This window comes from Acanthisitta chloris, unplaced genomic scaffold (assembly GCF_000695815.1).
Source record: "Acanthisitta chloris isolate BGI_N310 unplaced genomic scaffold, ASM69581v1 scaffold14902, whole genome shotgun sequence".
NCBI lineage: Eukaryota > Metazoa > Chordata > Aves > Passeriformes > Acanthisittidae > Acanthisitta > Acanthisitta chloris.
In genome coordinates this window covers 9885-21547 of record NW_008660003.1, presented here as the reverse complement: position 1 = coordinate 21547, position 11663 = coordinate 9885, and the positions used below count along the sequence as shown (strand labels likewise).

The following is an 11663-nucleotide window of genomic DNA, read 5'->3' as shown; positions in this document are numbered from 1 at the left end:
GTAGAGCCCTGGGAAGGGCCCAGACCTTGTGTCTGTTCCTCACAGTCCTTAATTTTGGTTCCTACCTGTCATTTTTGCCCCTGTGCTCCACTGGGCTTGTGGAGATGGGTCTTTGGTGGGCTGATGGTCCCTGTGCTGAACATGGCAGGGGGGGGTGTGAGCTCCCCCTCTTGCTGTTGTCTCTCTGTGCTTCTCTGTGGGTGTGTAGAGAAGTTTTTAATAACATAATCCAATAGTTAATACTATCTATTATCTCCCTTTTCCAGTCAAATCGAGTGAATTTGCCAATAGTTAATACTATCTATTATCTCCTTTTTCCAGCCAAATCGAGTGAATTTTTATTTCTTGAACTGTCCCAATCACTCACAAAATGGGAAGAAGACCGACTGACTGAACTGATTACAGATGTGAGCAAGAAGAACAGAGCACCAGATCTCACTGAGTTTTTGTCTTTGAAGCAAGCATTTCCCTTGTTTAAGGATCTTTCTCCTGAAGAAAGTTCTTTCATGAGTCACCATCAGGATCTACTAAGTCAATATATGCCAAAAGAGAATACCTCAGATGCTTGTGAACCTGCAGTTCAGGTGAGTGTTTAGCTGTTGCTTTATTCATCACTACCTGTTAGCATTCACGCATTCTAGTAAATTTTAAATCAGCCTTTTTTCTTAATCCATAGCTCAAAAAGCTTATTCATCACTACCTGTTAGCATTCACACATTCTAGTAAATTTTAAATCAGCCTTCTTTCTTAATCCATAGCTCAAAAAGTATCAGTCATGATGACTGCAAGATTTGCAGTCAACTGCATTGTGTCCACAGAGGGGTAGTGTGTGGACCTCATCAATAAGTGGCAAGTATTGACACTTTAGATTGACTCATGGTTGTGTATACTTACAACCACAGGGATTTCCTGCCCTTGTGGTGTCTCCAGGGCACCAAGTTGGGAGGTAATCAAGTAATGAGTGATGGAGCCATTTTTTGGTTGAGCTGAAAATGCACCAGAGGAGGGAGCTGTGTATTTTGTTCTCCAGACGCCTCTGGATATACTTGTAGGGTCTCCACAGCTTGAAATGCTGGGGTGGTGAGTCTGTGCGAGTTAATGTCTTGTCATGGTTTAATTCCTCTGAGGAGGAAATGTCTAAACCCCACATCATTGTCACTTCAGAAATTACATATATTTGTTCCCACCAGTAAAATCACAGAGACAACAGATCAATCGGTTCATGAAACTGGGAACTTAAAAAGGGAGCCAGACAGCTTATATCTGTGGTGTTTGTTAGGCAAATTGTTTAAGGACTAGATTTCTAAACCTTCCAAGCATACACAGTTCCTAGTAAGATAGTCTGATACTTGTCTCTATCCTTTCAGGTCATGTTTCTTCTCCAAAACCAATTTTGTGTTACTTGGCTAAGTAATGCTTGAACAGTTTTAGAGAGATTCTGTACAGATTAAGACCTTTCATCATTTTAAAAGGGATATAACTTTCACTCTCCAGCAAGAATCCTCCTCAGTGAGGCAGGGTACTCCTGTGGGCTTTAGGCTTGGGGTCTGTATGCTCTGTTTTACATACCAAGCTGTATAATGCTTTTTACTATTATTATTGTTTGGATTTTTTTTTTCCTGATAGGAATCAAAAGTAAAAGTGGTCAGGCCCAGTTATGTCCTTGCAAGTAAGCAGAATTGTGGTTGCTATTCTATCTCTTTGTCCTCTGCACAGAATGGAAGATTGCAAGAAGTAAGAGAAACAGGAGCAGTTGAGAAGTAAGTTTATTTCATATAAATAAGAAATGGGAAATAAATTGAATAAACATTGTTAAAATAAAAATCCTCACTTAACTACCATTCTCTAGTTGATTTAAAGTGTTGTGTGAAAGTTGCTCTAGAAATCTGAAATATCACCAAGTATGAGTGTAGTTATTCCTTTTCCATCCTAATAGTTAACAGACAAACCAGATGTGTTACAGGATGGCAGAAAATCTCACAGAAATTGGGGAATATCTGAACTGTGACTGCAAGGTCACTTCATGGGTGCATCAATGGGGGTGGTAGTGACCTTATGGTTTCTGAGTGTCCATCTAAGTCCATTTTAGCAAAACTATTGCTAATTTAAGCTGAGCCTTTTTTTTAAATCTAAGTAATTTTTTCTTGCCACTGTTCTGTCACACTGAATCTATTTCTAACTAGTTTGTCATACAGCTTACTTGTTAGTGCAGGAGTTTGGTTAACAAATGGCATTAGTGCAGCAAGATGCTAGGAGAGCACTGACATGCCTCAGTTGTGTCCTGCCTATTAGCCCTCACACTTCTAGTACAGCAAACATTAGTAAATTGCCCTGAAGAACTCTTGCCTTTTGCTGTAACTGTTTTTACTGACAGTATTGCAGTTGTTTGGTTTCTGCAAGGGCAGAAATGCTCAGTTCATGGTTCCACTTTAGTAATACAGGTTTTAATCTAGAGCCTTTTTTGTTGGTTTTAAATACTAGGGTAGAAGTAACTTGGGCAGTTTCAAAACACTTAGCATACATATGCTGCATGATGTGTAAGCCCAGGTTCTTTGCTTGGAAATGTGAGAGTCCTTATTGGGATCTTAATAGAAAATCACTGTTCATTCAGACCACTTATTTTATATAGCCATTTGTCGATTACTTTTATAAAAAACAGAAAAACAAGGTGAAGGTAAAAATAGTCTCCTTTTCAAAAGTTTTTCTTAGAGTTTCAGTGTGCATTGGTGTGACTGTTTCTTTTGTTAACACTTAGCTATTGGAGGAAGAAGTAGTAAAGGACTCTTGAGTTAGTCAACAGTTTTGAGAACTACTACGTTTAACAGGTTTTGTCGAAAATCCTTTTATGTGTGAAACAGCCATAGTAAGAAGAATGTCATGTAAAACACAGTTTGTCACTCTTATGACATGCTTTATGTTTTCTAGTTTAATTGTTTATCCACCCCCACCTGCAAAAGGAGGACTGGGAGTCACAAGAGAAGACCTAGAGTGCTTAGAACATGGAGAGTTTCTCAATGATGTCATCATTGATTTCTATCTTAAGTAAGTAATCACAGCTCTTCTTGTACCCTTCCTTCTGGGCCCTGGTCTGGACTTAAGTGTTACTGAAATGTTGGTCACTAAACACAATACAACAACCTCAGAAGTAACAGGGTGATGGATTTGTACGTCAGACTTTTAAAAAAGCTTTTGTGTATTCTTAGCAGTTTCATTTGTTTCAATTTCATTCTTTTTGTCCCCCATGATATATTCCAGATAGTATAACTGGACGGAAAAAAAAGCCTCTAGGTGATCTCACAGAACAGAAAGTGCTGAGCAGTGTTAAGTAGGCAGTTGAACCAAGTAGAGGGTCTGTACTAATATTTTAATTACTAAGTTTGCACGAACTGGAGCATCCTCTGCTATTCTGTGCAATTTCAGGAATTCTTCTGGTGCAGATCTCCTACAGAAAGCAGTGAACTAATAAGTACTTGTGGAATATTTGCCTTAACTTTCACAGGCATAACCCGTAGAAGTAAAATGGGCTATTTATTGTACTGACCTGTTTTATGCTTTTTGTTTATGCAAGAGTATAACACTCCAGAAGTTTATACTTGGTTAGGTTTTCAAGCCTGTCTTAATTGCAAGGGCTAGATACCTAGCTTGTAAAATAAATTCAGAAGCTTGAATACCAGAGCACAAATCTGGGGCAAAAACTGACTGCATTCTTAGTAGTTGCTTGGCTGTTCCATCCTCTGATGTTGTCACCCATGCGAATAGTTAGGACAGAGTAGAGAGAAAAGTTTGGCATGATTAGTGGCTGTGAAGGCAACTGGTTAGTAAACATAACCTGACTATGCTAAGTCATTAACTGTCCTTTTTTTTTTTTTTTTTTTTAAATCAGTAATGGTACTTTCTAGAAAAGGAATTTAATAATTACCTTCTTTTTTTCTTTGGTAGATACCTGATGTTGGAGAAGGCACCAAAACATGTTGTTGACCGTACGCACATTTTTAGCAGTTTCTTCTATAAGTGCCTGACCAGGGCAGAAAAAAACTCTGAGGGGGATGTCAAAGTTTCGTAAGTTCACTTTAGATGCCATTGTGACTAGAAATAATCTATCTGTTGATGCCACTTGAAAGTTCTGCAGATCATCTACTAATTAGCACATTAAATAGTAATTGATGTTCTCCAAAGGATTAGTGGCTAAATGTTGTAACTCACATTTTAAGCATACCAGTGTTTTTCCTTAAAATCTATGTCATTCATACTGAATATGAATGCAAATATTATCCTCTTTCTCCAGTTTTATCTGAATCTTTATATCAGACAATTATTTTTTGTATTTTGATATTTTTATTATAAAATCAGAGTTTTGCAAGGTATGCATAATTTTAAGAAATTGCATTTCTAAAAATATTTTTGAATTTACCACATATTTCACTTTACATATTGGTAACAAGTTATTGTCTGAACATTTACTAAGAAAATTTTATTGCACACCAAGTTTAAACATTTGGGTTTTTTAACACTTGAGCACACTGGAATTGAGTTTCATAAAAAGATATAATTAACAGCTCAAGAACCCTGTGTCACATTGTCTCCTGCTAAGTCTGTCTGAAGGGTAGAAGCATTCCTAGCACTCTTTACATAAACACCCTTTGCTTCACTTTGTTCACAGTGCTCAGGCACTAGAGTGAGAAAGCTCCATTTCCAGGTTGTAAATGGGCCTTCCCCCTTGAAGTTTCTAGTGCTTCTAGAGTCATGTAACAGAGGAAATTGGCAGCAAGTCTTCACTTAGTGCTGGCCCATTCAGAGTCCCACAGCAGCCTGTTTTTTCCATTCCTCACTCCTTTTCTCCCATTCGTCCTATGCTGAAGTTCTGTTTCTTAATCAAAGATGAAGATGAAATCAGAATAATAATAAGGGCAAAGATGAAGATGAAATCAGAATAATAACAGGGGTATCTCCTGAGTAGAATTTTGACTTCAGCTCTTATTGAAGCTTCTATTTCAACCTGTGTAAACTAAGTAAGCTGAAAATCTAAACTGAGGTTTCTTCTCAGATTTTTCTTATTCTCCTAGTATCCTGTCCTCATGCTTTATGTCTGTAGAACTGGAAATTAAATGTGCTCCAGCATTTAAGTCTCAGGACTGGATGGAATTGCTTTCACTTCTGTCTGCTACAGGTGTGATGCATGACCTTGTGCAAGGCATTTAGCTTTCTCCTTCAAAATATAAAGTTGCTTAGAGAGGCCTTCAAAACTGGTATCATGAAGTTTGATTCATGGATGTTACTATAGATCTGGTTTTAGACTGACTGATGTTTCTATGAGACTTTTACATTTAATCTAATAAAAAATAACTCCATAAATAACTTCAAGAAGTCCTTTCAAATCTACGCATGATTTTTTTCTCCAGAAGAATTTAAGATGGTTCAGAAGTGGCTTGTTAGTCATCTAGGCTCAATGGTGTGCTGTTTAATTTTTAATCTGTCAGGGAAATTTCAAGAGTAAATCCAAAACACATTGAGGGATTGGGGAGATGTAGGAGTACTAATGTCTATGCCTTAATATAACTAAAAAGAAAATATTCAAACAAAAATTGTAATTTGATTTCTTCAGGGCAGCACAGAGACGACACAGAAGAGTAAGAACATGGACTCGTCGCATAAATATCTTCAGTAAAGATTATATCTTTGTGCCTGTGAATGAGGAGTAAGTTTATGTGTTTTCAACATCTTTTTTTATATTTAAGGGTTTAAATATTTGAATCTTGTGGTGGTAAAAATTTATGGCTGTAAGGTTGAATCATTGGACATGACACATTAGATTTTGAAGAAGTAACAGGTTTGGAATGAGTAATTTTGCAGACTCTTCAAAAGTTTGAATGTTTAATCAGTTGTCTTCAGTAAACTTTGCACCTTTGGTTTTTGGTTTACTGAAAATTGCCATTAGGTGTTTTTCAGAATAATTTAAGTGCCATTATGATGATTCCTCTGCACTTAAGTAATATTTCTATAAAGAAATCACAGTAACTCAGTGTCAATAGATAGAATTAGTATTTCTGTAGTCTCTGCCTTGGCCTGATTGAATAACTCACCTGTGTATGGAAACTTCAGGGAAACTGAATAGTCATTGAGAGTTATGTATGCAAAACAGTTGCAGAAAGAGATCAGGCTGTGTTCAAAACTGGGATCACCATCACAGATTATTACTTTTTTTTCATTACTGGGTAGGATGGGTGCTCAAACACTGAAAAGTTGCTGCCTTGGGTTTGTTGAGTTTTTTAAAAGCAGTTGATATGTACTTTTGTTGTCATGCCACAATGCAAAGTAAAAAAGATGCCATGAAGGAACATGGCAATGATGGGTATTTGTCACAGAGCAGTTGTCCATGAGCTCTCGGTGTTATAAAAACTTTTCATTGCCTTTTCAGAACCAAATGTTATGTAGTTTTGACATCTTTTTTCCCCTCTCTCCTCTGCTGGGCAGGTCTCATTGGTACATTGCCGTTATCTGTTTTCCATGGTTAGAAGAAGCTGTGTATGAGGAGTGTCCCCCTCAGAATACATTACAGTCTCCTCTTCGTTCAGAGAGTGAGAACACTAGAACTGGTTCGGTGTTCTTCAGGGATGAAGGAAAAACAGATGCTAAGAGAAGTTTATTCTCAAAAGGTAGGTAATCTAGAAGAAAATTGTATCAAGCCATACGCAGTTCTAGCTGTGTCTTAATCCCTGAGGTAAGGAAATTATGTGGAAGATAAGACATGAAGACTGATGTAGTATGTTTTTATATTACCATGCATAGCAAGGACTGCAAGTTGTCTGCAACTCTGGAAAATACTGGAAGGGATATGTAGAATTGGTGCTGATTGGAAAGTTGTTTGATTTCAGTAAGAGTTTTATCAGGAAGGAAGGCCCTCAGTAACTATGCTGTTTGAACATTCAGAAGGGAGTGTTCAAAATTAGTATATAAACTAGTTCTTCGCTATCTTACTTTGGATACTAATAGTCATGAAAATGAAAAAAATATTTCAGTTAGGAAATATTTTCTTAATACTTTAATTTTTTTTTCTTCTGTACTAGGTGGCAATGAAATTTCTGCTTGTGCTTCAGTTATAGATTCAGCTCTGTCTAAAGTAAGTGCCTTTTTTTACTTTTTTTTTGCAGTAGCTATCAGTGTTTGCATGGCCTGCAGTATTTTGAATTAGCCTTAAGTCTTCTTTTGCTGATCTGTGTTGCTCTGCTGTGCCTTCATGTGCTTTTAAAAACAATATATCAGTTTCTGCCTTCTTCTGAAATGAGAACTTCTCTAACCAGCTTTAAGTCTGCGAAGATGTTAGAGTTTCTAATTGCTGTCATTTTTAAAGACTATTTTAATTTTCTTTCAGATCTCCCTAAGTAATTCCAGCAGGCAGATTTGTAAAAGGTATGTTTCTGTTTTCTTTCTAATACTGTAACATTAAATTATATTGAGAAATTCTTCAGTAATTCAGTTACTTGTCACAAAGCCACAACTGTAGGTACTTGTCCATTTTTACCACATTGATTCAGATGTTGATGCTCTTGGTAAGCTGTATGCAAACAAAATATTTGCTTCAATAGTGTGGTAATGAAAGACTGCAATGATTTGTTTTTTGTTTGTTTTTTTTGTTGTATACAGGCCCTGTATACTCATCTTAGATTCTCTGAAAGCTGGTTCTGTGCAGAAAACAGTTCAGGTTTTGAGAGAGTAAGTACAGTTTCTGGTTTTTAGCAAGAGATGATGCTGGTCATATTTCTATACTCAAAATACTTTTTGCTATAAAGGTGTATATTTCTAATGCTAAAGGAAAATCCATGAAGAGTCATGGCAAAGAAAACTGCAGTGTAAATACAGAGGCTTCCAGTTTTGTTCTGCAGCCCAGATATAATGCAAAAACTGCAAAATAGACAGTCTTTTTAAAATAATAAAATAAGTTTATGGAAAGTAGAGGAGCTGTTGTTGCTATGGGGAGGGTTTATCCCATTCAGTTCAATAATTTAGGGTGTTTTTAAGGGTAGAAAAACAGTTTTAAAATTAATACTTTTAAATTTAAATGATTCCTTTTCCAAAGGGCTGATGTTCATTTTTTTGATGGTGCTTACAGAATTAGTGTTAAATTCTATCTATGTGCAAAAACGTAGAAATTAGGCTGAAGCTGTCTAAAAGCTTGATGTGTCAGTATAGTTATACTGAAATGGTATTATTAGTTTTGAAAAATGAGAGTGAAAATATATTCAGTCTTCTGTGTGATAAGTATATAAGTATTGAAAGAATGTCCTAAAGCTTTCAGTACTTTTACACACTCCTAATGACTTTAACATCTATCAATGTGTTGCTACTGAAGCACTAGAACACTAGAAAAGCCTGATAGCAAAGAAGTCCTCACCCTTAAAGAATAGATCTCTTAAGGTTTTTAACATCTCTTTATATACCTTCTATGCTAGTAGGTTGCAAGGGTTGCACTGGGGCAATTGTAGCTGAAGTTGTTTGTAAGGTCACCTGTAAGGGGTTTTTTAATGCTTTTCTAAGGTTAAAAAAACCACTGCTGGCCTCTTAGGATGCACCCAGGAAAAATCTGTGTGATAGCCAGGAAAGATTGCTTGAGTTACTCTTCTAGTTAAGGTTTAAAAATGTCCTGTTATCCTAATAGCTTGAAGAGAGTCAGCACAAATAACTATTTTTAAATAACATCATGCATATTTCTGTTTTGTATGCAGCATATTATATGGTAGAGATGCCTCTGAGTGCCACAGAATATTGGATAGTGGAAATGGTGTATGAATTTTTTTGCCAATTTCTGTGAAAGAAATTGATTAAGGCTATTTTAGCTTTTTGGACAGCTCCAGAACAATATTGAGTAGTATGCCAAAATGCATTGAGATTGGGAGTTATTTCTGAAGTGTTTCAACTGTTTGCTTTCTTTTATTAGGTACCTTGAAGTGGAATGGCAAGCTAAACGAAAAACACATCGGGAATTCAGTAAATCAACAATGATTGACCTCTGTCCCAGAGTGCCTAAACAAGATAACAGCAGTGACTGTGGGGTCTACTTGCTGCAATATGTGGAAAGCTTCTTCCAGGTACAAATGGAAACTACCTTCCCCTTTCCCTCAAATTACCTTAAACCCCAGAAACCTGTTTCTGAAGGAAATGGCCAGATACAAAAGCCTGTGATGCTCAGTGTCAAAAGTGTCAAAGCCATTTGAGGAAGAAGAGATGAAACCCATTTTTCAAGTAGTGGCAGGTGTCTTTGTATCTGGTTTCTCATGTGTGTCTGTCTTCAGACATTTCTGACTTTGTGGTTTAATGTTGCTTTTACGTTGACACATTCAGTATCCCTGACTATTTGGGTGTATTTGGATTCCAATGAGTATAGTGCAGATGTTACAAAGTTGTATCTTTCTGTGTACCTCCTCTTGTAGCATCTAAAATTTGGTCAGCTTGTGCATTGGCTCTACAGGCAGCATCTTCTGCAAGGATAGGGAGGGGGAATTTCTTAAAGGGAATGCACAGAGCTAAGGGAGCCTCTCTGTTGTTCAGCACATGCCTTTAAACATCTACAGGTCCTGGGCTGCAGGCACTACCTTCTAGGGTATCCCCAACTCTTCCTCCCCCCTGATCAGTGCACTGTCCTCTCACTCTGTCCTTTGAGTGGCTCTTCTTTGATGCTTATATGTGTGGTCCACATTCTCTGAAATTCCTGTGCATGCAAAGCCTTGTGTGGGGCCTTGGGCAGTGGACAGGTTTTTCTTCTTCAGGAGAATGGATTACTGTTCCAAAGCACCTGTACAGTGTGGGGAATAAATGTGAGGAATGGGAGATCTATGTGCAGTTGCAGGGCTGTGATCTTGCTGTGATCATGGGGATGTTGTGGGATACCTCATGTGGCAGGAGTGCTGTGATGGATGGATACAGGCTCTTCAGAAAGGACAGGCAGGGAAGACAAGATAGAGTTGCCCTTGATGTGACAGAGCATGGATCTCTGCCTTGGGTTGGATGAGGAGCCCTACTTACGGGTAATGACTAAAGAACAGACTAATATGGGTGACAGAACAGTGGGCATCTGCTGTAGGCCACCTGATCAAGATCAAGAAGTGGATGAGGCCCTCTTCGGATAGCAGGAAGCAGCCTACCATTCACAGACCCTGGACCCTATGGGTGATTCTAACTACCCTGACAGGTTCCTGACCCGAGTGACCTTCATTCCTCAACCATTTTATGATTCTGTAGTAGAAGGTTTGAACTCTTATGTAGGTGGAAGTTATTTACCAATGCCTTTGAACTGCCCATTCTCTAACAGTGGGGTCGTGTTCTACTTGCAGAAGCAAGGCCAGGACAGAGTGGTTGTAATTGGTCCTAAACATACTGGGACTCGTAGACCACAAATCATGATGTGCTCTTTGCTCTGCTGTTTCAAATTATAATATACAACTTTATTCAAAGGAAGGAGAAGGAGAAATATAAGCAGGGCAAAAGAATGAAGCAGGAGAGAAGAAAAAAATTGACTTTCAAATCAGATGTGATGTTGTGCTTACTGCCAAAGCTGCCAAGATCTCTCAGCCACTTCAGTTTGCTATCCTATTTTGTTCCAATTTCTCCTGTTCTCATGTCCCACTAAAACTGTTACCAGTATTCTTACTTTTTGATGTCTTCTGTCAGAGAGATCAGCTCATGACAGAATAAACACATGCCTGAGGCAGCAAAATCTCAGCGTGCTTAACTGCTGCATGCATGATCCTTCGCTATAGTGTGATTGCAATTGTGTGTTTTGTGACCAAAATGCATCTATCCCTTGTTAGTTATCAAAAGTTTGTCTACTTGTATCAAAATTCATGAAATCTGCCTTCAAGATGTGTTAATACGGATGTATCTTTACGAGAAGTGGTGATAACCTGTTTGGTGTTTACCATGAGTACCTTTTGGTAAGAGTATGTGTATGTTGTTATGATAGAGGAACTGGAATTTGACTTTGAAGCCTGTCGCTCTTGTATGGAAACTTCTTTGTGCCTCCTTGGTCTCTGCAGCAGTGGAAGGGTTTGAAATTATCTTTGAAAGCTGCTTTAGGAAATTCATGCCATAAATATTCCTTTTTCTGTTACCAGAATCCCATAGTTAACTTTGAGCAGCCGCTGCATCTGGAGAATTGGTTCTCTCGTCAGGTGATCAGAAGCAAAAGAGAAGAAATTCGAGACCTGATCTTGCAACTGCACTTCCAACAGCACAGTGGCAGCAGCAGCTAATAAATCTAATAAGGCAGATTGGCCAAAGGACATTGCTGTAGGAAGTAACTGGAACTCTGCTTAGCAGCATTTGGTCTCTCCCTGCCTTGCAAGGAAGATAAAAAAAAGACATCACAAGAAGTATTTTTTGTTCAGCGTGTATTTATTGAAAGATTTTGTTTTCTTCCCATGGTGTTGTGTGGTCTTAGAATGCCAGTGGGTGGGGGGAGGGGGGTGGGGAGGGGAGGAGAAAGTTGTAGATAAAAGTGTAAATATGTAAGTTAAAGCTAATGCATATGGATTGATTACTGATTTTTACTGGGAATGTGAAAGCTACTTACAGGCATGTGCCACAAGGATGTAAAAATATTTTCATCTTTTGGAGACTGTTCTTCATAATTCTCTATAAACATGGATGATCTTATAGGAGTCAGGCCTGAA

General features: G+C 37.9%; 1 protein-coding gene across 1 annotated transcript; it reads left to right on the top strand.

The window, feature by feature from the left end:
• Nucleotides 1-321: 321 nt before the first annotated feature.
• LOC103797426 (sentrin-specific protease 7-like) lies at nucleotides 322-11243 on the top strand (the record flags this gene model as incomplete). Its single annotated transcript, XM_009069643.1, has 11 exons — nucleotides 322-584; nucleotides 1627-1760; nucleotides 2926-3042; nucleotides 3940-4059; nucleotides 5603-5695; nucleotides 6472-6653; nucleotides 7065-7117; nucleotides 7370-7407; nucleotides 7642-7710; nucleotides 8933-9083; nucleotides 11106-11243. Coding segments are annotated over 11 exons (1358 nt in total), but the record flags the coding sequence as incomplete, so codon positions are not given.
• Between the last annotated feature and the right edge of the window lie 420 nt (nucleotides 11244-11663).